At 54.9% G+C, this 24,958-nt stretch overlaps 7 protein-coding genes across 7 annotated transcripts; 4 read left to right on the forward strand and 3 right to left on the reverse strand.

Moving 5' to 3' along the window:
- Positions 1 to 331: 331 nt before the first annotated feature.
- Positions 332 to 5,447, forward strand: SCP_0101730 (Target of rapamycin complex 1 subunit mip1; the record flags this gene model as incomplete). The annotated part of the gene is made up of 10 exons (XM_027752412.1): positions 332 to 356; positions 409 to 3,872; positions 3,926 to 4,034; positions 4,091 to 4,208; positions 4,261 to 4,385; positions 4,441 to 4,658; positions 4,712 to 4,929; positions 4,983 to 5,105; positions 5,154 to 5,359; positions 5,416 to 5,447. The coding sequence occupies 10 exons, from the start codon at positions 332 to 334 to the stop codon at positions 5,445 to 5,447; spliced, it is 4,638 nt and encodes a 1,545-aa protein (XP_027608213.1).
- A 368-nt stretch (positions 5,448 to 5,815) lies between these two features.
- Positions 5,816 to 7,672, forward strand: SCP_0101740 (hypothetical protein; the record flags this gene model as incomplete). Its single annotated transcript, XM_027752413.1, has 8 exons — positions 5,816 to 5,842; positions 5,919 to 6,082; positions 6,145 to 6,178; positions 6,230 to 6,261; positions 6,321 to 6,544; positions 6,595 to 7,506; positions 7,571 to 7,587; positions 7,643 to 7,672. The coding sequence occupies 8 exons, from the start codon at positions 5,816 to 5,818 to the stop codon at positions 7,670 to 7,672; spliced, it is 1,440 nt and encodes a 479-aa protein (XP_027608214.1).
- A 279-nt stretch (positions 7,673 to 7,951) lies between these two features.
- On the reverse strand, positions 7,952 to 9,628 carry SCP_0101750 (Adenosine kinase; the record flags this gene model as incomplete). The annotated part of the gene is made up of 6 exons (XM_027752414.1): positions 7,952 to 8,428; positions 8,484 to 8,658; positions 8,708 to 8,874; positions 8,931 to 9,009; positions 9,077 to 9,412; positions 9,468 to 9,628. 6 exons carry the CDS (start codon positions 9,626 to 9,628, stop codon positions 7,952 to 7,954), a joined length of 1,395 nt encoding a protein of 464 aa, XP_027608215.1.
- A 1,578-nt stretch (positions 9,629 to 11,206) lies between these two features.
- On the forward strand, positions 11,207 to 15,654 carry SCP_0101760 (predicted protein; the record flags this gene model as incomplete). Its single annotated transcript, XM_027752415.1, has 7 exons — positions 11,207 to 11,645; positions 11,773 to 13,211; positions 13,267 to 13,761; positions 13,824 to 13,937; positions 13,999 to 14,069; positions 14,129 to 14,163; positions 14,219 to 15,654. 7 exons carry the CDS (start codon positions 11,207 to 11,209, stop codon positions 15,652 to 15,654), a joined length of 4,029 nt encoding a protein of 1,342 aa, XP_027608216.1.
- Positions 15,655 to 16,103: 449 nt separating this feature from the next.
- On the reverse strand, positions 16,104 to 19,364 carry SCP_0101770 (predicted protein; the record flags this gene model as incomplete). Its single annotated transcript, XM_027752416.1, has 5 exons — positions 16,104 to 16,759; positions 16,813 to 17,121; positions 17,198 to 17,672; positions 17,732 to 17,835; positions 17,894 to 19,364. 5 exons carry the CDS (start codon positions 19,362 to 19,364, stop codon positions 16,104 to 16,106), a joined length of 3,015 nt encoding a protein of 1,004 aa, XP_027608217.1.
- A 1,787-nt stretch (positions 19,365 to 21,151) lies between these two features.
- SCP_0101780 (Thioredoxin) lies at positions 21,152 to 21,659 on the forward strand (the record flags this gene model as incomplete). Its single annotated transcript, XM_027752417.1, has 4 exons — positions 21,152 to 21,196; positions 21,262 to 21,432; positions 21,487 to 21,561; positions 21,624 to 21,659. The coding sequence occupies 4 exons, from the start codon at positions 21,152 to 21,154 to the stop codon at positions 21,657 to 21,659; spliced, it is 327 nt and encodes a 108-aa protein (XP_027608218.1).
- Positions 21,660 to 22,288: 629 nt separating this feature from the next.
- Positions 22,289 to 24,775, reverse strand: SCP_0101790 (hypothetical protein; the record flags this gene model as incomplete). Its single annotated transcript, XM_027752418.1, has 5 exons — positions 22,289 to 22,624; positions 22,686 to 22,735; positions 22,795 to 22,918; positions 22,973 to 23,225; positions 23,283 to 24,775. 5 exons carry the CDS (start codon positions 24,773 to 24,775, stop codon positions 22,289 to 22,291), a joined length of 2,256 nt encoding a protein of 751 aa, XP_027608219.1.
- Between the last annotated feature and the right edge of the window lie 183 nt (positions 24,776 to 24,958).

The following is a 24,958-nucleotide window of genomic DNA, read 5'->3' on the forward strand; positions in this document are numbered from 1 at the left end:
CTTCATGACTTCAAACGCGTTGAAGGCCATAGAATCGCAGCTGCCGCGCACGGAAGTTCACGACGCGTGGCCGTCGTTACTGCTTACTAGCAGGGTTGGTTACAAGGGTTGTTGACAACATTTGCAAGCCTGTTCTCACAGTAACAGTCACTTGATTACTATTTGTAAGTCCAAACAATGCGCCAAGGTGACCAAATGAGACCTCGTTCCGAGTCCGCTATTCTGCATCCACGCAGTCCAAGCGTCTAACGAGTTGAAGGCTACGAACTATACGGGGAGTGCGGTGGAATCATAGTATTGAGTGGTAGGGGAAGCCAACAGTCTTCGCGAGATGTTTGGGATCCACGGTACCGAAGGTAATAAGCTCCTGCTCTTCAGTTCGTACTTATTTTTACGTTCTGCTTTCAGGTGCCAATGGGCGGCGATCTGACGGTGCTGCACGACATGGTTCGGACATGGATTCCTCTACTGAACGCGATTTTCGCTCTACATCTCGTTCTGACCCTTCATCCGCTCAGACGAGGGCAGTGAACAGCGCGTACGATCAGGACGCGCGACTCGCAGGATCTGTTGCTACCCTCCCTGACAATACTCCCATTCTTCCACACTGGTCCGCGAAACGCCATCTAACATGCGGAAATCCGACACCTCCTCCGTCCTGGGCACCAAAAATGACCCCTTGGCGTCCAACTCCTGGCAAGCTCAAGACGACCAACGCTATCCTTGTCTTGTGTCTGAATATCGATGTCGATCCACCGGATGTTGTCAAGACGTCGCCATGTGCGGTATTGGAATGTTGGGTGGACCCACACACGATGCCCTCGCAGAAGGCACTGCAGATAATTGGGGCCAACTTGCACCACCAGTTCGAAGGACTAAGCCAGAAGATGTATTATAAACCCCTACTGGATCCCGCATTCGATGACCTGCGCAAGTTGTGCCAAGCGATGCGCAAGCAGGCTAAGGACGATGCGATCTTGTTTTACTACAATGGCCACGGTGTGCCCAAGCCTACCCCCAGTGGCGAAATGTGGTGCTTTAACAAGAACTACACGCAGTACATTCCTGTGTCGCTTCAGGAGCTACAAGGCTGGCTTCTCTCACCATGTGTTTACATCTGGGATTGTTCAGCAGCGGGCCACTTGTTGCAGAACTTCATAAACTTCGCACGGAAACGTGACACCGATGTCGCTATGAACCGTGGTGGGTACCCGGAGGGTACACCTCCATTCTCGGAAAGTATACAGCTGGCTGCTTGTACTGCTGATGAGCAATTGCCCTCTTGTCCTGAACTACCGGCCGATCTTTTCACATCATGTCTGACTTCGCCAATTGACATCGCCTTGCGTTACTTCATCATGACCCACCAGCTGCCCAACGATATTACGGCCGACATGGTGATGCAGCTTCCTGGTGACCTTAAAGATCGTCGGACGCCTCTGGGTGAACTTAACTGGATCTTCACTGCCATCACGGACACCATTGCATGGACAACTTTCTCGCGCGATATCTTTACCCGATTGTACAGGTCAGATCTACTTGTTGCTTCATTGTTCCGCAACTTCTTGCTGGCAGAACGGATCATGAAGAATTATCACTGCACTCCACACACTTATCCTCCGCTGCCGCCGACGAATACTCATCCGTTGTGGGCTTCGTGGGATTTGGCTGTAGATTCATGCCTTAGACAGCTTCCCGAGTTGCTCAAGCATGCGAAGCCCAGGGCGGACACAGACGCTTCGCTCACAGTCCATGCGCGACGACAAACAACTCAATCTGGCGAGAAGACGTCAGTTGGCGAGCAGCCGTACACGTACACTCCCAGTCGGTTCTTTGCTGATCAGCTTACAGCATTCGAGGTGTGGATTTCTCGCGGCGGGTCTGCGCTGACGAAACGTGGACCATTGTCCTTGCCGGAAACGAATGGAGATGCGAGTTTTGAAATGGCAGACATCGCAGATTCTACAAATCTGCCCCAGGATTTGGCACAACATCATCTGGTCCCTCGCAGACCTCCAGATCAACTTCCCATCGTTCTTCAGGTCCTTCTCTCACAGCCTCACCGTCTGCGTGCACTCATCCTTCTATCTCAATTCGTTGATTTGGGCCCTTGGGCGGTCTATCTTGCTCTCACCATTGGAATTTTCCCATATATTGCGCGTCTCTTGCAAGCCGCAAGTCACGATTTACGCCCTGTCCTTATCTTCATTTGGACGCGCATATTCGCCGTCGACCCCACCTGCCAGATTGACTTGTACACGAACCAGGGATACAAATATTTTGCGAACGTCCTCTCCATGGACGATCCGAGACATCTGGCGTTCCCTAACCGGTCGGAGCACAAGGCTATGTGCGCATTTATACTGTCTGCGATCTCGCGTGACTACCCGCAAGGGCAAGATGCATGCTGGCGCGAGCAGGTGTTTGACTCATGCTACGAGAAGCTCAGTGACGATGATTTCTTACTGCGGCAATGGTCGGCTTTGTGCATTGCGCAAATATGGGACGCGAATGCGGACATCAAGGTCTATGGTGTCGACCGAGGAGCTCAGGACAAGTTGATCGCGATGCTGTCAGACGATTCGGCAGAAGTCCGGTGTGCGGCATTATACGCTCTAGGAACCTTCCTGGGTGCTTCCGGCTCTGCAGACATGCAGAAGCTTGGAGGAGGAGGTAGCGGGACGATGTATCAGTTTGACGAACGGATCCACTTCCGGATGGAGGTAGCAGTTGTCACGGGTGCAGCGCTCGCCATTAGGGATGATGCGAGTCCAATGTGCCGAAAGGAGCTGCTTGTACTCATCAGTTGCCTGGTGAAGGAGTGGAGAGGGTATTTCATTGTGTGTGCGTGGATCTATTGGGAAGAAGATCGACGATGGAGGGAAAGAGAGGGACATCCACATCACGACGATGTCGCCTCGCAGGCGGTAGCGGAGTGGTTAGATGGTTTCGGGGACGATGAAGCATTCCGCGAGGAAAATCGCGTATTCTTCTCATCCTTCCTGACAATCTTCTGCATCCTGCTGGAGCTTTCGGTAGACTCTTACCAAGAGGTAGCAACCAATGCACAAACGGTGATAGATTACATATTGGCTTTACTCCTTGAATCACCTTTCTCCCGTCTCGACAGCACCACACTCAACCGTCCTCCTTCATCCTCGTCACATCTCTCTGGTACAAGAACACGAGCACCTTCTCTGTCATCACAAGGCCTACACCGGCCACCCTCTCCAACCATTAGCCGACCAGGCATGACTCGCAGTGACACGATGGCGAGTACCATCTCGAACGGGGTCACTAGCACTCTGCGACGAACTTCATCATTCGCCAACGCATTGAAGAGTCTCGCAGGCAATATCGCATTCCCGACGATGGAAGATGGTCATTCATCGCCCAAGCTCACATCTACCGGCGTAACTATCTCCGATGTGAATGCTGTTTCAAGGCCGCCTTCGCCCAACTTGAATTACGCCCAGTATACTTCGCCGTACTCGCGTCCTTCTACTCCTCAGCAAACGCACTATCCGCAGAAATCTTCCCCGAACCCCTCACCACGCTCGTCGCTTGATAGTCAGCACAACGACTACCTACCCTCAGATGTTATGGAGGCCTTGATGGAGGAGGATTGGGAGCGATTAAGGGCTCGTCGAAGGACAGAAACGCGACATCGGCAGGGTCACCAGGGTCACGGTAATCACCAGCAGGGATCTTACGCCTTGGGCGCCATGAGCAGCCCTTCGGGAAGCACATTCTCAATGGACTCGAACATCATTTTGGGCCTTGGCACAGGCGTTGGCATCAGGGATGTGCTCCCGCTCAAGAGCAGGTTCTATGACTGGTGCTGTGAGTACTTCAAAGAGCCGCAGATGAGAGTATGTTGTCTTCACTTTCAGATGGCTTTGAGTGACTGCTGACTTTAAGTCAGCAACCGGAGGTTGATGAACCTGGTAGTTTGCAGTATAATTACCAGGTTTGGCGACAGCAACGGAATGAGCACGTTATCGCACAAACCCGGACACAGGCTGAGACAGCAGGTGAATACTAAGGTGACCTTCGGTCAGGGGTTCAATGTCTCATCAAAACGTTCCAGGCAGTTGTAAATGGGATAGACCGGTATCAACTATCCAAGTAGCTGGCCTGCCTCTGACCATGGCATTCCACGCGTTTGATCCTCATCTCGTTATCGCCAGCGAGACGGATGTTATTACGTATGTTCAAACCCTTTCATCGAATGCCTTCGCGCTCAATTTTGGTCTGTAGGGTTTGGGATTGGTTGCAACGGAAGCGTTTGAATTATTTCTTCAACGGCAATCCCCGGGGGACGAGCATCACATCGCTGCATCTCATCAACCAAGACGTGGGTGGTATTATATTGACTGGTGCCGGTGCGTGAAAGCTCCGTTGCCCAGCTCAGCGAAGTGATTTACTGTTTTCCAATAGCGGATGGCGTGATTCGTCTGTACCGCAATTATGATCCAGCTGTCTGTAATGGCCACGTTCAGATGGTCAGCTCGTTCCGTGGTCTGAACGAGATCATCCAGATGCCACGGAGTAGCGGGGTTGTCACGGAGTGGAAGCAAAATGGTGGCAATCTACTCGTGAGCGGCAGTTCCCGTATCGTCCGGGTGTGGGATGCGCACACAGAAAGTCAAGTCGTGGTATGTTCGTTTTGCCTCTCATCTTGCATGGACGAACTTAAACAAGATGGTAGGATTTGGATACAAATTCGGACAGTCCTGTTACCGCACTGGTATGTGATGTCGGGTCATCACATACGTTCCTGGCGAGCTTCGCCGATGGCACGGTGAAGGTCTATGATCGCCGTCTTGAAGAAGAGGATGCCGTTGTTCGATCATATAATGAGCATACTTCTTGGGTGCAGAACATCAAGTGGCACCCGTCCTTTAGTGGGCAGTTCCTATCTGGAAGGTGAGATCTCTAATGACTTCATAGTTTGTATACACTGACATCGAGTCACACAGTATGGACGGTGAAGTGAAACTTTGGGATATGCGGGGAGGCGAGCGCTCCATGCAGACGTGGGACATGTTCCCGCAAGGCTTGTCGGCCTTCGATGTTCATGAACAGACGGACGTGTTTGCTGCGTAAGTTAAACACCATATCGCTCCCGACTTTCGTCTAACAAGAAGTAGGACATCATCTCCGACGACCACCAATTGGCGGGCACAACGTACCGAGGTTCACTCGTTTACGCGAGCGACACCACTTACGGCGCTCGCTACTCAACTCACGCTCCCGCCTCCACGGGAGCCGTCGCTGCCATTCGTGACGCGTTCAAGTAGCTTGGTCTTCCATCCACGGGAGATGGTTTATGCCGCTGGTTTCTGGGATGGTGCTGGTACGTGACCTTATTTTCATCATCTAATGTGTGGAATTAACTGTTCTTGTATTCAGTGCGCATCATGGGTTGCAAGTTACCGTCATAGAATTGTCAGTGCACTGTCGTCTCATTATTTGCTCTCTGCTTGCTGCTCAGCTCTGCGCATCTGACTCTCATCTGCATTGGTTACACATACGTTGTACCTCTACTATTCATATTCTATCCTCCTGTATATTCGAATGGACCATTGCTACAGAACAACCTGTATTCCAGCTCAGTGTGACATTATTATTTGTGATGTCACGGTCACACTTGTCGCCGCCACGGCAAATTCCCACCCAACTTTCTCCGCTCGCCACCCGGTTCACTGCCACAACAAACGCTCATACCGCGCCGACAATTCGCCCGGGGAAAAAAATCGTTTGCACAGACATCGTGATAGGGGGACAGTCTACTGAAAGATCACACTTCAATATGGTGAGATCCCATGTGAAGCAAACGGTGAGCAATATCATGCTTTCAGGCCTTCAGCCACCTCTGCCACTTTGCGTGTGGCTGATGATCCTGCCATATTCAGCCGGAGGAGAAGAAGGAGACACATAAGAAGAAAACTCCCTCTAAGAAGAAAGTGGAGACTGGTTCATGGCCATGCAAAATCAATGGGTGCAACAAGGTATTTGCTCGCGAGGCCGATCTGAAGAGACATCAGAGGACGACGAAGCTGCACTCGCAGCCCGGCTTGTAAGCTGCAGTCTTGTTGATGATTATGCATATAGCGTATTGATATTCCCTCTCGCACCTAGTGCCTGCCCACAGTGTGATGCTACATTCACCCGGGTACGTGTGTGAAGGTGATCTATGTGTGTCTATTCTGACGACTCTCTGCAGACCGATGCTCTCCGTCGGCACCAGAAATCTCGGTACGTTATTTAATTCGCAATCTAATGATTTCTTCCCTTATTCCCTCACGTAATCTCAGTCACAACGGCGTGGTCATCGAGCCAACAGACCACGACAAGGGCAGGAGGTTGACGGACGGTGACGACTCATCTGGCTCGAAGTCCCCCAGCCGAAGCGGGACCCCTGCAAGAAGTCAAGGTGATGGCAGTTCTAAGGGATCACCTCCTAGTGCCGCTGCTGGGTCAGGTAGTTCGGGACCAAGTGGTGGACGCTCGAGTTACTACCGACAGCATACATTGGCTGGTATGTTGACGTCTCTCCTCATCATAGACACCAAGTCTCACTGTCACTAGCTGGTTATCCCCCTCGACCACACCCTGCCTTGATCATCGACCCGCACTACCAGCCTATCGGGCTGCCCACGTCTGCGACACGGTTACATCAAGCGAACTGGCATGTCTCCCCACCATGGGGCCCTGACGGTCAGCCCCTCCCTCCGAGCAGCGCCTACCTCGTGCCCTCACCATACTATCAGCCCTCACCGTACTACCGTCACCCAGGGACGATGATGGCTCCGATGTCCCACCCCTCTCAGCCCGTACCTCCTCAAATCAATTCAGGGAATGACGCATCGATGCAACAGAATGGCACCTCCCCCCAGTATTCGGGCAGCCGATCACCCTCGGACGGACACTCGAGTCCCGCAAGTGCCCATGAAGGAGAGGGTGACGTGGAGATGGAGGACCGCACATCTCAGGCTCCAGAGGCCACTCCTGCTATCGACCCCTCGCTCGATGGGCCCAAGGAGTCGTCATATGCACCGACGCATGAAGGCGAAGAGCAGTCGCAGCGCGCCGCGGAAGACGATACGAAGAACATGCTACGAATCGCACAGGCGGCTGTGGAAGCGGTGCTGAGCTATAAGAAGGACGAGGAGAGTCGCGCGGAAGGGAGCAGGAGAGCTTCGGTAGCTCCTAAGGACCATACTGACAACGAAGCCTTGGGTCACCCGTCTGGTTCTCTTAAGCCTTCCAAAACGGCGGCGGTCCCACCGCGGATGTCACCTGCACTAATGGGTCGGAGTCGCCAGACATCTACAGATGGCGATGCAGACGCAGATGGGGAAGCCGAGGTAGACAGCGAGGGTGACAACGTTGCCGGTGGCGTTAAGTCCAAGACTGGTAACACAGCAGCCCGGTCGGTACCCTCGCGGGCGGAGCTGGAGCATATGTTGACGGAAGATGGCGAACCGATGCTGAATCCAGGTTTGTGCGTTGACGTGCTGCGTTGAGGGTGTGTACTGACAGTGTGTATCTGGCGATTGCAAAGCCGAGTTATTAACGCAGGTCCGTAATCATCCACTCAGTCTGAAGGTAGTTGACTTATCCTCGTTCCTCGCAGGAATCGCTAGCGTCGCCGCCGCCTTCATAATGCTTCTCGGACATCCCTAGTATTTTATTTTAAGCCACAATTGCTCTTTCTTCGTTCTTATGCTGGCTGTGTCGTTACTATACTGTAATCTTCATGCTTAATGTTATCGGATGGCGGATATGTTAACGCTACGATAGATACAAAATAACGACGGTTGACTCGTATTCTACATGTAATGCGGTTGCGGTTGCCAGGGCGGCTAAAATGCGTGCTGTTGAGAGCGAATGATGCTGTTGAGAGCGGGTAGTTGTGTGCGAATCATGCGGGGATCATGTACTTTTACAGGATGTTGACCTTGGGCCACTTGAACTGGGGGCCGATCTGCTGCACACACATCGCGCCTAGCTTGTGTCCGGCCTCGACGCATTCCTCGAGGTCCTTGCCGGCGACGAACGCGCCGAGGAAGCCGCCGGCGAACGCGTCGCCCGCGCCATTGGTGTCGACGATCTCTGCGTCAGTGAGAGGGTGCACGTCGTACACCTTCGCGTTGTCCGGGTCCGCGGAGGAGACGAGCGTGGTGGACTTGGACCCGTGCGTGATGATCACGATGCGCGGGCGCGCGGGGTTCGCCTTGGGCTGCGTCGCGAGCGCGCGGGCGATCGACGCCAGGTCCTTGTCGGCGTGCCCGCTCGCGCTAGCCCATTCCTCTGCCTCGGTCTCGTTGCCGATGATGACGTCGCAGTACGGGATGAGCTGCTGCAGTTGCACGGCGAAGAATTTGGGGATAAAGGGAGCGGAGAGGTTGAGCACGAACACCTTGGGGAACAGTGAGGTCGGTGAGGCCGCTAGAGTGACGGGGGGACCGGCGTACCTTGGACGCTTCCGACGCCTTCTTACTCAGCTCCAGCGCGGACTCTACACCGTGGGTGAGGAAAAAGCCCTCGAGGTAGAACACCTTGGCGGCGTCGATGAGCGGCGCGACTTCGGGCGACGCGAGGTGCGCTTTTTCGAACTTCTCCGCCACGCGCAGCGTGGTGACCAGGGATCTGCGGGAGCGCTTAGTCGGCCTCGCGTGGACACGCGTCAGGAACGCACCGATGGTGCCCGGTGATGATGACGGCGCACGCGCCGGTCTTCTCGCCCTTCTTGACGAGGTAGACCTGGTCGAGCCCCTCGCGCTTGTTCGCAGCCTTGAGCTGCTCGGCGAGGCTGTCATCGCCGACGCACCCCGTGTAAACCACGGAGTGTGGTGGGAGCACGTACTGTAAAATTTTACCGTAAGTTCACACGTATTTTTCCACGGGTGCGAGCGGCATACCGCAGCCCCCCTCGCTGCGTTTTGTGCAGCGCCGCCCGCGACGTAGGTGACCTTGTACTTCTGGGGCAGTTCCTCATATCTGGAGAAATAGAGAGATAATGCGCCGATCAGAGGTCGCAAAGTAGTGAACGTAAGAATTGGCGCACATGGACAAATGCTTTTCCTCGGCGAGGATGGCGTCGTTGGCCTTGAGGTCGTACTTCTTGAGGACCTCCTCGCCGTTATTGACCTGAATGTCGAGGAGGGGGTTGCCCATGCAGAAGAGGGAGTACGAGGACGCCATAGTAGACAGAGGGGAACGCGAGAACGGCGGTGGTGGACGAGAGTAAGGTGGAAGGAGGATGGGGGCTGGCAGTCTGGGGTATAGTATGGCACTCGGCTCTCCACTCGTCCTCTGCTTCTCCTGCGACCGGTATGTCCTCGCGCTCGCTCGCCTTATCGAGTGGATCTTTCTCGCGTACAAATCGCCGCTTATCGCATAGCTAGTCGCCGCGAGCGCGTGCGTAAATAATTGACTAAAGGTAAGTGCTTTCTTACCTGGGTCCAGCTTTACCCCCGTCTCCGAGAAAACGACGTCGACTACCATCGGACGCTGCGATGACCGCGGTGATCTCTCTGCGACCGGGCATACGCACGCCAATGCTTCTCGAAAGCCGAATTGCGCATCGAGGCTGGAACCTGGAAGTGAATCTCTGCATGGTTCGTCTGCGCGAATTTGGTCTCGCTGCTCATGCGCTCACGATGATATCATGATCGCCGCAGTCTGAGCAGTATGTCTCGGTCTGAACTCTCCTTGGGCTTTGCTGAGTTCTGGAAAAGCTTCACCCTCTTCACTTTCACAAGCGTTGCGCACGCTGGGTCAGTTCCTCCATCTGCGGCAACAGCTTGGTAGGCTTGGTAGGCCCGAACTGCATTCATCGATATCCGCACCAGGAGCTCCTTCATCTCCAGTGTAGATACAATTTTTAATACCAATGGTGAAGGAGCTCCGGATCCTGCTGAGATGAATATCTCCTCGTGTCTTGATCCGAGCATGTTTCAATTTTCCGCATCCCCGCTGAGGCTTTGATCACAAAATACCCTGGGGTGAAACATGGGTCTCTATACTAGCTGAGCTACAGAACACTTGATCTGTCTGGTGTCCGTTTCTATAGTCCTCTGCTGCCGCTGGTTTTTGCCCTGAGGTCAACACATAGTGTGAACACTTGCTGGATCTCTGCTGCGCGGAGAATCTTCGATCGCGAGCGTAAACGCTATCACTGTACCCTTCAACAAGTTGAACGTGCTGTTGTCAAGTGATGGCTCTAAAGATATGCTTGGTGGTAGTTGCAAATTTCTTCCTGGTTGGCAATTAACGTCTTCCTGTTGGCAAAACCCAACCTCGGCGGCAAATTCTTTTCAACGTGGACATCAGCCGGGATTTCTGCGCAGCAACCTCGAAGCTTAACGTTAACGGTCGAATCCGCGAAGGTGCAGGTCGCCGCCAATGATTCATGAGCTCTGAGCGTCACGAGGATCAGATAAGAGTGTGTTTCTAGGGTGAGTCTGACATCTCACTGTCGAGCGCTCCGGGTGTGTGTATGTCATCTCCGTCATATATAGCCTCTGAATCAAGGGTGGTACGTTTGCTGGTCCTGGATGGGCTGTTCTAGTTCACGACGGTTCCTTGATTCACATCATTTCTGTGTGCTGTTTGGGAAATGTATCTCAGCGTTATCTCAGCGTACGCTTGGTTCCCGTTACCCGGTTCATCGCCCCGTTTAGCACACTGTGGGTCGCTGCGGTGAAAGTTTGGATTCTACTCAGCGATGTTCTATACTTTGTTGGTACAATTCGGATGTAGTGCTCGGGAAGAGAACAAGATAGATGGTCAGAAGCCATGTGTTTGAACAGACAATGGATGCGAGTTACTTGGAACGACGAGCCGAAAAAGAGCAGAGAACGCAACATACGGAGCTCGTTCTTATTCAGCGTCCACTCACTCCATATCTTATTCGCACCGCTCAACTCCCATCTCTCCCTTCGCCATCGTTCTCCTCGTCGTGCTTGACAGACCGCACAGCACAGAGAGCCAGCTGATAGACGGTCTCAAGAGCCTCGAGGCAGTTGAGCTTATTTCGGCTATCCCAACTCGTGGCCTGCACGCTTTCCGTCCACGCACACTCCGTCCACCGTCCGTTTACTTTTAATTTTTAGCCTGTAGTCACCCTTCGCCTTTCCCCTTGACCAGCTCGGCTTTGCTCGCCGTCGTTGCCTTGCCCGACCCTTCCTCTCGTATGCTCGGCGTCCTCCGCTCCGTTGCACCGCAGCAGCTCTCGCTCAACAACGATTCCCAGCGAGTCAAGTTCAGTACCGTCCTGGGCTTTAGTGCTGTGCACAGGGATCTTCCTTCCCGCTCTGGCCCACACTCCAAAGCTCAGCCAGACGACAAGGGAAACCTCCCAAGACGCAGCGTCGACGCAGTCACTAGCCACAGCTTCAGGAGGAAGCACCGCAGAGATCGCTCCAACGTCACAGACGTCTCCTTCTTTGACCCACAAGTTACCTCTGGTTCTCAACCGGACTCTTCTACTTCTGCGGACATGAAAAGCCGTGTTGCTCAGCAGTCACCTATGACCACCCGAAGAATCCCCTTCCGTGTAGATGGCCAGGATGGCCCGTGGACGGTCAGTGTCGCTGAGAACGATCCCAGTTCTTACTCTCTTTACATTAAAAGTGAGTATGTCTTCGCTATTACCCCACCCTCGTGCGTCTTCTCCCGGGTTGTTCGTCATGCGACACAATGTTACGGGACTTCATTACGTCAAGTGTCACTCTGCTGATGTCTCTCTTCTCTCTAAAGCACCAACACATAATCTAACTCTCACCCGCACCGCCTTGGAGATGCTCGAGCTACATGGTAAGCTCCGGGACTCATTTCCTGCAGTCAAGCTGCCCAAGCTACCAATCAACGCCTCCATGATCCCCACTCCCCCCAAGCGCAAATCCGCCTTCCTGAACACCCTCTCGCGCCTGGCGTCGCCGTCCAGCAACAAATCTGCAGGGATGCGCCATGTCTCAGGCCGCCAGTCTCGTCCGGGGCAGCCGCCGAGCAGCGCCACTTCGAGCGTGACCTCGGTCTCGTCGAGCCGCACGACGCCGCTCGTGACGCCGGTGAGCGAGATCGGGGACCCATTCTCCGACGACGGCGACAGCGATATGGACGTGCCGTCGACGGCGACGGTCACAAATGGGGCGATCACGAGCCTCGCGGCGTATCTGACATCGATCGCGAACGAACCGACTCTGCGCCAGACCCGCGTGTGGAGGCGCTTCGTCCGCGTGCGCACCGACGATCTGCAGAGCGTGCGCGTTGAGCGTGCGATCAAACGGGTGCGCTCGGATCTTGCGGCGCATGTCAGCCCCAGCGGCGCTACGGAGGTCCATCGGTCGATCAGCCAGGTCGTTATGAACGGCAATGCTAAGGCTGCTGCGCCTCCCGTGGAAGCGCCAATGGCGCCTGTCATCAACGGTGTGCATGCGGAAAATGTGGAAAATGGACTTGACGGAGGGCTTCAGCTCGATATCAAGGAAGAGGACGAAGGAGAGATGGTGGAAGACGCTGTTGAAGCTGATGTGGAGGATGGCGCGGACGAGATCGATCGAGCGCCGACTCCAAGGTCGCCGAAACCCCCGTCCATCCTCCCACAAGAGATAGTTCCCAATGGTGTCCCCCATGGTGCAGAAATGCCTGCCGTCGACGATGTTGTCAATGAGCTTGACGACGTTCCCGCGACTCCAACGTCCTCGGACGGCTTACTGCTGCACAATTCGTGGATACCTCGGTCTCAGTCTGCAGACCCCACCTCACGCGCGTCACGAATATTCATCTCGTCGCCCTTGCCGCGCGAGCCCGAGTCTTCGGAGACGTCCCAGGCGGGCGACGACTCGTCGATCTCAACGACCGGCCGGCGCGTCGCGCGCAAGAAGCGGTCGAAGTCGATGGACCCGAACAGCGAGAAGAAGAAGTCACAGCGCAAGGTCGCCATCGACGACTTCGAGATGATGCGTGTGCTTGGGAAGGGTTGTGCGGGCAAGGTCTTGCTCGTGCGGCATAAACCGACGCTAGACGTGTTTGCGCTGAAGGCTATCACGAAGCGGCATGTGCTTGCTCACCAGGAGCTGCAGCATACGTTAACGGAGCAGGCCGTCCTGAAGCGCATGGCTGCTGAAGGCTCTGACCCATTCGTTGTCAAATTGTGGTGGAGCTTCCATGACAAGGAAAACCTATTCTTGGTTATGGTGAATATTGAATTCAATGCGGATACGATATGTTCTTCATTTGTTATATTTGCAGGACTTCCATCCTGGTGGAGATCTTGCAACACAACTCGCTCGGTGGGGGCGGTTAGGCCGCGATCGAGCTCGATTCTATGCTTGCGAAATTGTGGAGGGCGTCGAGGGTCTTCACGCTGCGGGCGTGATCTATCGTGACCTGAAGCCAGAGAATATCCTAATCGGTGCAGAAGGCCACATCGTGCTCACCGATTTCGGTCTCTCAAAAGAGTTCGCTCGCCGCACATCCGCGACCACGGCTCCGCCAACGCCTTCTGAGTTCAGAGGTGACTTTACTGCCGGAACACCTACGGCAGCAGTTCCACATTGGATGAAGCGCGAGAATGGTCAGGCGCTGGCAGATGGCTGGGCACCCGCAGGACCAGTAGATTCTACCAACACATTCTGTGGCACTGCGGAGTATCTCGCTCCTGAAGTCATCCAAGGGCTGCCCTACAGTTACGAAGTCGACTGGTGGAGCTTCGGAACGATGTTGTATGAGATGCTGACCGGTATCGTACGTAACCGTTTCGACCTTCATGTCCGTGTCATGTCAAGACTGATCACATTCATGCGTAGACTCCGTTCTGGGCTGACAACCATTCAGACATGTACTACAGGGTTTTGCAGGACGAGTTGCAGTTCCCAGAGGACAGGACAATGGACCACGATACCAAAAGCTTGATTCGCGGGGTTCGTCGTGTCTCTATCCAGCCATGAGACAAAACGCTCTGACACGATTGTTCGTTGGTAGCTGCTTCAACGTAACCCTGCACTCAGGATGAAGGAACCTCGGATTAAGAAACATCCTTATTTCTCAATGATGTGCGTATCCCACATCCCTTCACCGTCAGCAGATCTAATGTTTCAATTATGCTGCTCAGAGATTGGTCTCATGTGTATTATAAACGCTACATACGTCAGTCCTCTGCTTTCTGTCATCATGTACATGAAACTTATATCTCAGTCGACAGCCCCATATGTTCCTCCTATCGACCCGTCGAACGCTAGTGATACCCAAAACTTTGACGATACCTTCCTTGGCATGGAGCCTATAATCAATGACGAAGACGACAACGAGCAGACTGACACCGACCAGGATCGTCAAACCGATGCTGACCGTACTGATGGCGAAGACTCCATCACCACACCGTCACAATCCCGTAGTCCGTCAGTGCACCCGTTGGAGGATGGCTCCATGGATGTATTCGATGGGTATTCCTTCAAGGGCCGACACTCTGTCATCATTGATGAAGATGCCGAAGCCGAAGATGGGGAAGATGAGGAGGAGGAGGAAGAGGAAGAAGAGGAGGAAGAGTCTGTCAGTGCTAGCGTCGACAGTCTGTTGCAAGAAGAGCTGTCAGAGCTTGCGCCTCCTGCTGCTGCTGAGGCTGAAGAAGAGAGTACAACAGTCGAGGAAGCAGCAGAACCAAAGACACCAGAGGCACGGCCAACCGTTCTTCCAGAGCCTATTCCGCTGGCGACTGTTGCAGAAGAGCCGCAAGCTGTCGAGAAGAATCCCGAGGTCGCGCCAATGCCTAGCGAAGAGATTGTGGGCACTGAGACTGTCACAGCTTCTCCTGTCGAATCTACACCCTCGACGGCGGTTCCTGTACATGAGGACGTCAAGCCTCATGCGAAACAGGCGCCGAAGATCCACCCTGTCCGTATTCCTCCATCTCGACAGCGTCGTAGGGAGAAGTCGGGCATACCCGCTCTGGACCGTGACTTTGCGGACGTCATTGACGAGGACGAAGCTGCAACGGAACGCGAAGACGAGGACGACTGGGACTTCGTCGAAACCAATGTTGTTGAAGAGCGAAATGGCGCCAAGGGCACGAGCTTGTTCGCGCGTGGGGTGGTCGATCGGTATAAGCTGGCTGTCTTCCGGAAGTCGACACCTCGCCGATCTGCTGGTTCTCGTAATTTCTCTGGCTTGTCCACCGAATCGGACCTCGCTGGTTCAGAGGCATCCGAATCGCCCACACCGTCAGAAAAGCATCGCCGAGGCAGGAATCCTGGGCTTACTTTCCGCAAGCATCCTAAGCAGTTCCTTCGCCAACGAACTCCTCCTCCACTGTCTCGGTCAAGTACAGCGACGGCGAAAACGCTGACACACTCTGCCTCAGCAACGTTATCTGCCTCCACGACGTCCAGTGCCGGATTGCTCACGCCGTCTCAATCGCAGAGCTCCACGTTACCTCCGTCACTCAAGTCCAAGGAGTCAGCAATGTCGGTGGGCTCTCCTAGCGAGTCGTCAGACCAGTCTGTCAACGGCGAGGCGAGAAATTACGGTGGAGACACTGTTAAAGGGGCATCCGTGGAGGAAGAGAAGCAAAAGAACAAGGTCCTGAAGAAGTACAAGGAAGGAGCCGAGAAGGTCTTGTCGATCTTCCAGTCTCCCAAGTAATGGCAGCCAACGGACACGACTCGGGTCGAATGTGTACAATTGAGGGTTTCTTCGTGTTTCTTCATCGCAATCTACGCATGCTGTCTTGTTGATCTCCGCTCGTATGTCTCATCTATAGCTATTATTTTGAATCACAGTACACTCGTTTGGACTTTTCTTTAGTCATGGCGAGCAGGATAGGCTCGGTGCACCTTCGTTATTAATTTTTTCCAGTATTTCCTAACGTCCTCGTCCAACACCAGTGTTTCATCTAGTAATCGCATCCAAACGCACGTTACTCAGACTCGTCCTAGATCGCTCACTTCTAATGCAGTATTGCTTCGGATTGTCTATCTTTTACTCGAGTCTGAATTGCGAATGCCGGCTAGAAAAGTTGATTATACAGAGTGTACAGAACCCACAAAGCCGGGAGAACCGACCGATGGTGATAACTTAACAAAAGACTTCTTCTAATCAAGGTCCTTCAAGCTCTCTCTGATACTCTCCACTCTCTGGTCAATGGCATCAAGCACCACATTGATCTCAGCGACCTCTTCTTTCCAATCGCCGGTTGAGCGCAGCCACGGTGCGGCTCCAGGCGTGTTTCTGTTCGCGATCAGCTCCTCCCACAACGCCTGGACGATGCCCTGTACCCACTTCTCCCTCTCGTCCGTGCGCTTCATCTCCTTTCTCCTGCCGACCTCCTCCTTCCGCCCGACCATGCCCAATGTCCAGATATTACTGATGGCCAAGAAAATGATAACAAAGTATAAGATAGTGGTGGTGGACGACTGATCCCAGGCGTCCCTGAGGAGCTCCAGCGCGCCCTCGGTGGACTGCCGCGCGACCTTGGCGGTGCCCTCGAACGTTTCGTACGCCCACTGGAGGCCGCGCTGGTTGCGCTCGTATTCGCGCGATTTGCGGACTTCCTCCTCGCTCGGCTGCGGGCGCTCGGCAAGTACGGGAACCTCGGGCGCTTGCGCTTCTGTCGACTCCTCGACGGCAGCCGCATCGACGCCCTCGGGGATGAATTCGGACTGATGCGCGTGGATGTAGTCGCGCATCGCCTTGTCGAGGTCCGCGTGGTACATTCTTTGCCCATCAAGCGCGTTCTTTTCGATGATACCTGTGTCTGATGTGGTTAGCCCACTGGGAGTAGGCACAGCCAAGGGCACGTACCTTTAATAAAGCTGCGCCCCGTCCACTCGACCTGTGTGGTGACGAGCACCTTCGTCGATATGCTCGACGCCCAGGTGATGCAGGTGCGCGTCTTGACCGAGAATACACCGCCGCTGGGTACGTCGGGCGTCCGCGTCGTGGTCATCATCGCGACGTACTGGTCAAAGTCACAGTGGATCGTCTCGTCGCGCAGCTCGCACTTGGTTGACCGTGGGCCGATGCTCCCGTTCAGCGGTTTGATGTACGACATCACGCGCGCGAGCAGCTTCGGGTTGTCCGCGGTAGGCATCCAGTCCGAGATCTGAATATCTGCAGGTAAACACTACCGTCAGTCAGGGCGACGGGCGACACAACGTAACCCTGCGCTGGCAGGGGATGCACGCACCGGTGAGCTTCTGGTCGTCCCGCATGAAGTCCTTGATGAACCCGCTCGTGAACATCAGGTTGTATATCTTCTCCGGAGTGCCGGGCAACACGCTCTCCATTGCGACCTCGTTGAAGTGCTCGCCCGCCCTCCCACATGCACAGCGCGTTACCTTGCCCCGAAGGCCCTTGCCGCTCACCACCTCACCCGGCGGGGTAGCTAGGCCGTTGCCGTTGCGCGTCGCCACGCCGGCTTCCATAACGCCACTCGGACCGTCCAGGGAACCCCTGGGGCTCTGTGCCAGCGAGCCGATCGACGAAGTCTCGGGGCGCGCGAGCCGCCAGACGTTGAAAATTACGTCAAACGCTGTATCACGCGAAAGGAACGACGTGAACGTGTATTTCGCGGTGTGCGTCGTGACCTGGATCGCGTTCGGGATCACGAAGGCGGTCATGCGCTTGTCGAGCGCGGTGACGTCGTACATCGGGATGCACAACTGCGCGTGTGTCAAATGTTAGCACGTGATCGTACGACGGCGAAGCGAGCGGCGCTCACGTCGGTGATCCAACCAAAAATATTAGCGTGGAAACACATGTGGTTCTCGGATATATAGAGGCGGCCTTGGATGAGTATCTCGCGCTGCAGCGCACATCCGTAGTCTACGTGTCGTACGATATAGTTAATATGCGCACTACGGACGCCGAAGTGAAAGCTTACCCTCGATAAGATAGTCCCCCTCCGGAATTGTGGGGAACTGCTCGTGGAAGTCCTGGTTGCGCTTGTTGCTCGCGACAGCGAAGCCGGTGACGGGGATGTCGTCTGGATCTAGGTCAAGATCGTCATCGTCGTCCTCCGATAGCCCAATGATGTCCTCCCCGGAGTGGAACGAGTCACGATCAGACAGCTCGCTCGTCGGGTAGCTCAGCGACGTCCGCCGAGAGCGTCCGGAGGGCGGCGTCCTGGGGAAGTCAGAGTCACGCCGCTTGCGCGAGGAGAGGCTGGAGTTGCCGGGCGAGGAGGGTGTGTCAACTGAGATGGGAGGGATAGACATACCAGCAGACGACATGACGAGGCCGCCCGGAACGGCAAGGGCCGACGCGAGGCTGCTGCCCGTGCCCTTACGTTTTGTGGGAGACAGGGACGTGGACGACACGTTGGCCGAAGGGGACTGGCCGGGCGCGGGAGCATTCCCTGAATGGGTCGACCGCCGGCGCCAGCGCATCTTCTTCGACGTGGTCACGGTGCTGCTGTTGGAGCGGATGGAGACTGCATCCGCGTTGTCCGGGACGGTGAGGGACGAGCTGAAGTTAGGTAAGGTGTTGCTGCTGAGGAGGCGCATGGACGGCATCTCCTCCGTGGGTGACTCGGAGACCGTGGGCGATGTGATCGTGCCATCCTCCATGACGGAAATGTTGGGCGGTTGTGGGAGAGATGAGGAAGAGAAGGTGGAGGGCACGGATGCAGAGCGTTCATGTCGAGACGGGAGCTGCACGTCCTTAGCCTTGGACTTTTTGCTCCGGCTGGACTTGCCCTGGCTCGATGACTTCTGGGTGGCGGCGGATGGTACATGCGAGACCTCGAGCGGGGACTGCGGAGTGCGCGACTGGTCCGTCGCGATGGTCGAAGAGCGTGGGTGGTTGGGCGAGGGGCTCTTTTTCCTGAGATTGCCAAAGGAGCGGACTGGGGAGATCGTGTGCTCCGGAGCGGGCTGCTCGTGGAATGTGGTGCGACTGGCGGGGGTGGGTGTTGCAAGACCCTCCTCGTCGGTCGGCGCGGAGGTTGTGGTCTGCGACGGTGGAGCGTTGGTAGTAACCTGGGCCAATGACGATGGTCTCCTCTTCCTACTGTCGATAGTCCCATTGCCGTAATGCTTTCCAAGTGTAGGAGGAACCTCTGCCCGCGGGGTGGCATCCTCGTCGGTGAGATCGGAGCCCTGGCTCGCGCTGCGCGGAGAGGGGGGGACGACGGTGACGTTGGGGTTGTCCGAGCTTTCGTCTTCGGATGAAGGTTGTCTCGGTTTACTCTCAGAGTAACTTCTCGAGCGACTGGTGCTGGCGGTTGAAGAGGCGGAGTTTACGCCGTTGGAGGGGAGCTGGCGTTTCGGAGAAGGAGAAGGAGAGCGAGGATGCTCTGGTGCATACTGAGAGGACGCATTCTTGACGAGCTTCGAGAAGAAATTGGAGGGCATGCTACCTGCCAATTGGATTCAGATTGAACGATAGATTCGAGTGCAGAGTCACTCACCGAATAAACACTACAGCTAAACCACCTGGGTGTACGCTATGTGGCAATCGCCGCAAGCTTAATCCACCACAGAGGAAAGGAGAACGGAACGATCCTTATCTTGACGCGCCAGTGCAGAGTTTAGCACTGTCGAAGGACCTCGTGTTGCGAGGGGTGGGAGAACTTGCAATATTAGGCGTCCGCGATATTAGACGTCCTGGCGTGGCTAGACGATTCAGTGTGCGCTAGATTGGAGAAGCGTAAGAGAAATGAAAGAAGGGAACGTGTGGGTGCAAAGAACAGGAGGCGTTGCCGGAAGGATGGGCAGTCAGACTACTGAGTACTGCGACCGCCAAGCTCGGCGCAGACACCGCGCAGCTGCGTATTTGTCTGAGGATCGCGGACGCGTTCGGCGGCATCTGATCTTTAGGCAATCCAACGACTTTGCTTTTAAAGTGGGAAACGTAGGAGCCGTCGATGGGTCTCTTTCCGAGGTGCAGGTGTATGCATACACGCATACATATTTATGTTTTGCAATCAAAGATCTGCAGCTGGTATTCACGGTCGATCTCCGCAGACACTACATCTCACGTTATGAGTCGGAACACCATCTAGTCATGCAAGATATTGACTTGTTTGCTCGTCATGAAATACCAGGTAGTACAGAGCACGGGGCCCCATATGTCATGCAGACATGCATGTTCAACACACCAAATGCATTTCACATAGATATTCTCTGACATGCTTGGAAGTCGGGACTGTCCTACGAGGTACTACAGAGGTGTTTTGCAACCGCTTTTGCACCCAATAAAATTGGACATAGCGCTGCCCCATTTTGACGGCCAAACTTTGCCGACAACGAGCGGAGCGTCACTTCACCTCGATACCTCCTCTTACCCATCTGGCCAGTAAGCCCTCGCCTACATAGCCAGGGTACAGGGGCTTCGCACCACTTGGATCTCAGCAGACTTTGGACGGTCAGAGGCCCCACTTTGGCGGCCGCAGCTGGCACAAAAGTGGTTGCGAAAACACTAACACATCCCACTTCTCGGTTGAGTAGAGATAATTAAGCTAAGGAGTAACGTACGATGCTCATCCCGCACTGTAAGACATGAACCGAGGCCATCTCGAGGCCGGCAATGGTTCTTGTGACGATGAATGTTCTCCAGAGAATCTCAGACAGTTCGCAGCCAATGCGCAACCAGATTCGTCAACAACTCGCCACGAGAGGATAGCCGGGCGAGCATAGCCGGGCTAGCGACAGAGGCATTCGGGCAGAGGCACAGACAACGTTTCTCTTACAGAACAGGGCACGGCTCCGATCCACCCGCGGGACATCTTTCCTCAATCAGACTTTGGACGAGCACAGAAACACTGAAGCCAGACCAGTCCTCAGAGCATATAGTGATAACGATCTGTCGCACAATTTGTAATATGGGCGGGACCTGCTGAGGTGAACACCGAGCACAGACACTGAAAAGACATACCAATATTATTGTCAAGGCATCCTCGGCAACCGTCGGGAATCAGCCTTCGGTCAGACTGCGTCGCTGGCGAGCGGGGTGGGTCAGCAACGCGTCCGGGGTGTAAGCGTTGAGGAAGAGGGGCGCTTGACATTTGTCAAGAATATCACGTGCCGTATGGCGCAAGGAGCAGGTCACGGTCCCTCTTCACAGCGCGGCTGATAAAATCTCTCAACCACTACCTCCAACTCCATTCGCCTTTCTATCTTCCTCACCTCCACCATCAGCCATGACCGTCACCGTCATCAGCTCCCTTGAACAGTTCCACGAAGTGGTGAGTTGTAGCTCCCGTTCGTTGCGCACAGACGGGCTCTGATCGCGGTCGTACATCCTCGCTAGATCAATGGCGACAAGCCCGTTATCATTGACTTTTGGGCAACGTGGTGCGGCCCGTGTAAGGTCATCTCGCCCATCTTCGAAAAGCTCGCGGAGCAGTTCCCCGACGCGGGTTACTACAAGGTCGACGTTGACGAGCAGAACGAGATCGCTCAGGAGGTCAGCGTTCGTGCGGTGCGTCGCCTCTCCGGCTCCGCCTTTTATTGGATTACTAATCATGTTGCACAGATGCCCACCTTTATGGCGTTCAAGAACGGCCAGAAGGTGAAGGAGGTTGTCGGTGCCAACCCTAGTGGACTTCAGGTAAGCACCCTGTGCAATACTATACGTCCGTCTCTCGCCTTATCGTCATTTTACCGTCGCAGACGCTCATCTCTTCCGTCACCACCCCTTCGCAGTGAGCACGCGTGGTGCTAATGGATTTGATGCCTCTTCTTCTCCCCTCGTATCGTTATCAGTACAAACTATATGTTCCGCATGCGCCAAGCATCTTGTACCAACAGATGGAGCCGTTGTACCGATAATACATACCATTCGAACTATTTAGACGTCGTTCCACCGTTCAACGATCCTGTTGTTTGTATTTTTGAATCCTTGAAAGCCCCGATACATGTCGCGATCAATGAGTGGTCCACGAGCAGCGGAGTGTCGAAGAGTAATCAGATGAGTGACTTGTACACAGCGGAATAGTTAGGCCGCAAGGACGTACACGCGCACGGGAACTTTAATGCTCTCATTCTCACCGTCTATTTCAGTGTAGGGCACTCATTAATATTGTCAGTGATGGAACGCGTACACGTGATGGTTTCCGGACGCGTCTCACCGACCGTGACGCGTCGCCGTGAGCGCGGCTTCTACATACCCCATATCCTCCAATTTTTTTGGTGTCACCCTCTGAAAATTTATGCAAATTTGAAAGCTAAGCCGATAAATATTATAACTGGTACACGGTGAGATCTGGAACTTCGACACCACGCAATCAAACGTGCACACAGTAATGGCATCGGCTGGAACCAAATACGAACCTCTCTCAACTTGGCCCTCCCCCTCTAGCCATCTTCTTGTCATGTCCTCTTTTCCTGTTGTGATTACCTCGGCTGGCTTTATTTTTGTCTTTCCACGCTCTGTCTCTCGTACTTCCTCTATCCCCACCCCGGCCACTACTACCCTCTCCGCCCCCACCACCAGGACCATGATCTTGTGTGCCCCCTCTTCCGCGTCCACCCCTGCCCCGTCCACCATCCCCGCGCCCTCGTCCACCGCGATCGCCTCCGCCGCGACGAGACGGACGGGAAGGGCCGCTGACGGGAGTACCTGGTCTGTTTCCCGAGAATTCATGTTTGGCGAGTATCTTATCTTTTTTGGGCTGGGAATTTCGGGATTCAAGTCAGCGTCAGAAATTCAGGAAAACAACGACCGTCTCTTACATCCCTCTCCAGCATGATCTTCCATCCCTCGATCTGCTCATCTGACCAGCCTGAGAAGAGAGCGTCGCTGTCAGATCGATGAGGATGAGCGGCGGAGTGATATAGACACCTGTCTGCGCTTTGAGGTCGGCCCTGCTTTTGCTTCTCCGCGTTTGCCCGTCTCTGTCGAACAGTTTGGGATCGCGGAGATAAGCCAGCTCCAGGATTGTCTCCGGCTGAATCTGCGTTGCCTCCTGCAAAAGTAAGTTAGCCAGATTGACGTAGGTGCTGTGAGATTGAGAAGTCACCTCGCCAGTGTCGGGTCCATCACTATCACCTTCCTCGTCCGAATCACCATCTCGGACTCTGACAACGCCGTCATCGTCCAGATCATCCTCGAACGCGAGGTCCCGGCCCTGGCCCTTCTCCTGCGCCCCTGCGACACGGTCTGAAAGATACCCGTCTTCCTCATCGGAATCGATCATCTCCGCGCGCCGCAGGATGTCAGCCTTCATCTGCTCAATGAATGCACGATCTTGCAACACAGTAGAGGCATCTTCACTGCACAGACCCGGTCAGCTCCGTGTATGAAGTTACAACGGTAACGATAGCACGTACGTCTTCTTCCCGATCCTGACATGGCTCACATCCATTCTCTCCTCATCAAAAACGTTCCGCCTGTCCTTCGTATACACGAACTCCTCTGGTGGAGGCTGAGGGACAGCACTGTCGTCGGCCATCGCAGCCTCCACCTCGCCAACCCCAGGCGCAGTCCCTTCCAACAGCGCCTCGATGAGCCTCTCCGCGTTCCCGCGGTAAGGATAGTCGGGGTGGGACAGCAAGAAGCGGACATACGCAGGCGCCTGATCTGGGAGGATGTCGAGCACTTGCGACATGGCAGCGTCAAGGACCTCGTCCTCCACGACCGATGCCGCACCGAGCGCTTTCTCCTTGCCTTTCGTGCTTATTGCCTTCGACGGGCCCCTTCCAAGGTTGTCGATTCCCGGAGGCACTCCTGAGGAGCGGATCAGCAGCTTCAACACCCCGGGCCCGGCATCGCCCTGTCCACCAGGTCCAGAGGAAACGTCCAAAGCGCGCAGCGCCGACTCGAGCAACTCCGTCCGTGCGTCGTCCGCGCTCCGCAGTGCCTGCATGAGTGTGCGCGAGAGATCATACGCATGCTGGTAGTCCGCCAGGAGCGGTTGGTTGAGGAACGGCGTGGGGGTGCCGCTCGCCTGAGACAGCGGCAGCTCCAGCAGCGCGAAGACAACTTCAAATGCGGGCTCACACTGCGCAGCGAGGGCGCTACCTGCTGTTGGGACGGAAGCGATGTCACTGAGGAGTGTGCCGAGGAGGATGTGGAAGCTGTCGATGAGTGCTACCTTGGTCTCGAGGAAGAGGCGCTCCCACTGATCCAATGGTGTGCTTGAGCCTTCGGGGGGGATGTGGATGCCACCGTATGATTGGGACACAGCAGAGAGACCGTGGTCGTAGGCCTTTCCCAAAGCCAGCATGAACGCCTTGTCGCGCCCGATCGGGCGCGAGAGTTCTAGCGGCGCTGGACGGAGGAAGGAAAGCAGAATGTGTGCAGCCTTCCGGAGGCCGTAGAGACCCTGAGAAGGCGATCCGAGGAGAGCTGTGAAGGCGGGTATCGCCTCGGCCTCCACCTGAGACGTCAGTAAAGATGCATTGCTCGAGAGTGCTGACTTGAAGAGGGAGCGCAGGCGTGTAGGGTTCGTCGACGAGTACGCGACGCTCAGATCGAGCAATGCCTGCAGATCTAGCAAGCCAGCAGCAGCGAACCGCTCAACCAGAAGGAATACGCGCTGGCGGGTCGATCGTTCCGCTTGAGAAAGTTTTGATAATAATTTGGAACGGCCCTCTTGGTCCTCCCAGATCAAAGACTGTAACAGTTGTTGGGCGATATCCTTTGCATACGATGACGCGAAGGCGAGAGTGGCCGGAGTGTCACGTTTAGCGGGCGGAAGAGCCAGAGTCTGAGCGAGAGACGAAGAAATAGCTTGGTTGAGTATCGCCAACTGCGAGGGAGAGAGAGAGCCTCGTGCCCGAGTAGACGGGTAAAGCGGTAGAGGTGCGACAGAAATAGACATGACGAATCCTGTATGTGTGGGCGATGTAGCTGAACTGGATACGCATCGACGCGCTCAATGTGTCCGGATCCTTTAACGTGTACATAGATGTTACATACTCACGACGGTCAAAACTTGCGATGTTTTTATATCCAATTCGGCATTTCTCGATGGGATGAATATGGACCAGCGACTCCGGTGACA

The sequence above is a fragment of the Sparassis crispa genome (assembly GCF_003851025.1).
Source record: "Sparassis crispa DNA, contig_000000F, whole genome shotgun sequence".
NCBI lineage: Eukaryota > Fungi > Basidiomycota > Agaricomycetes > Polyporales > Sparassidaceae > Sparassis > Sparassis crispa.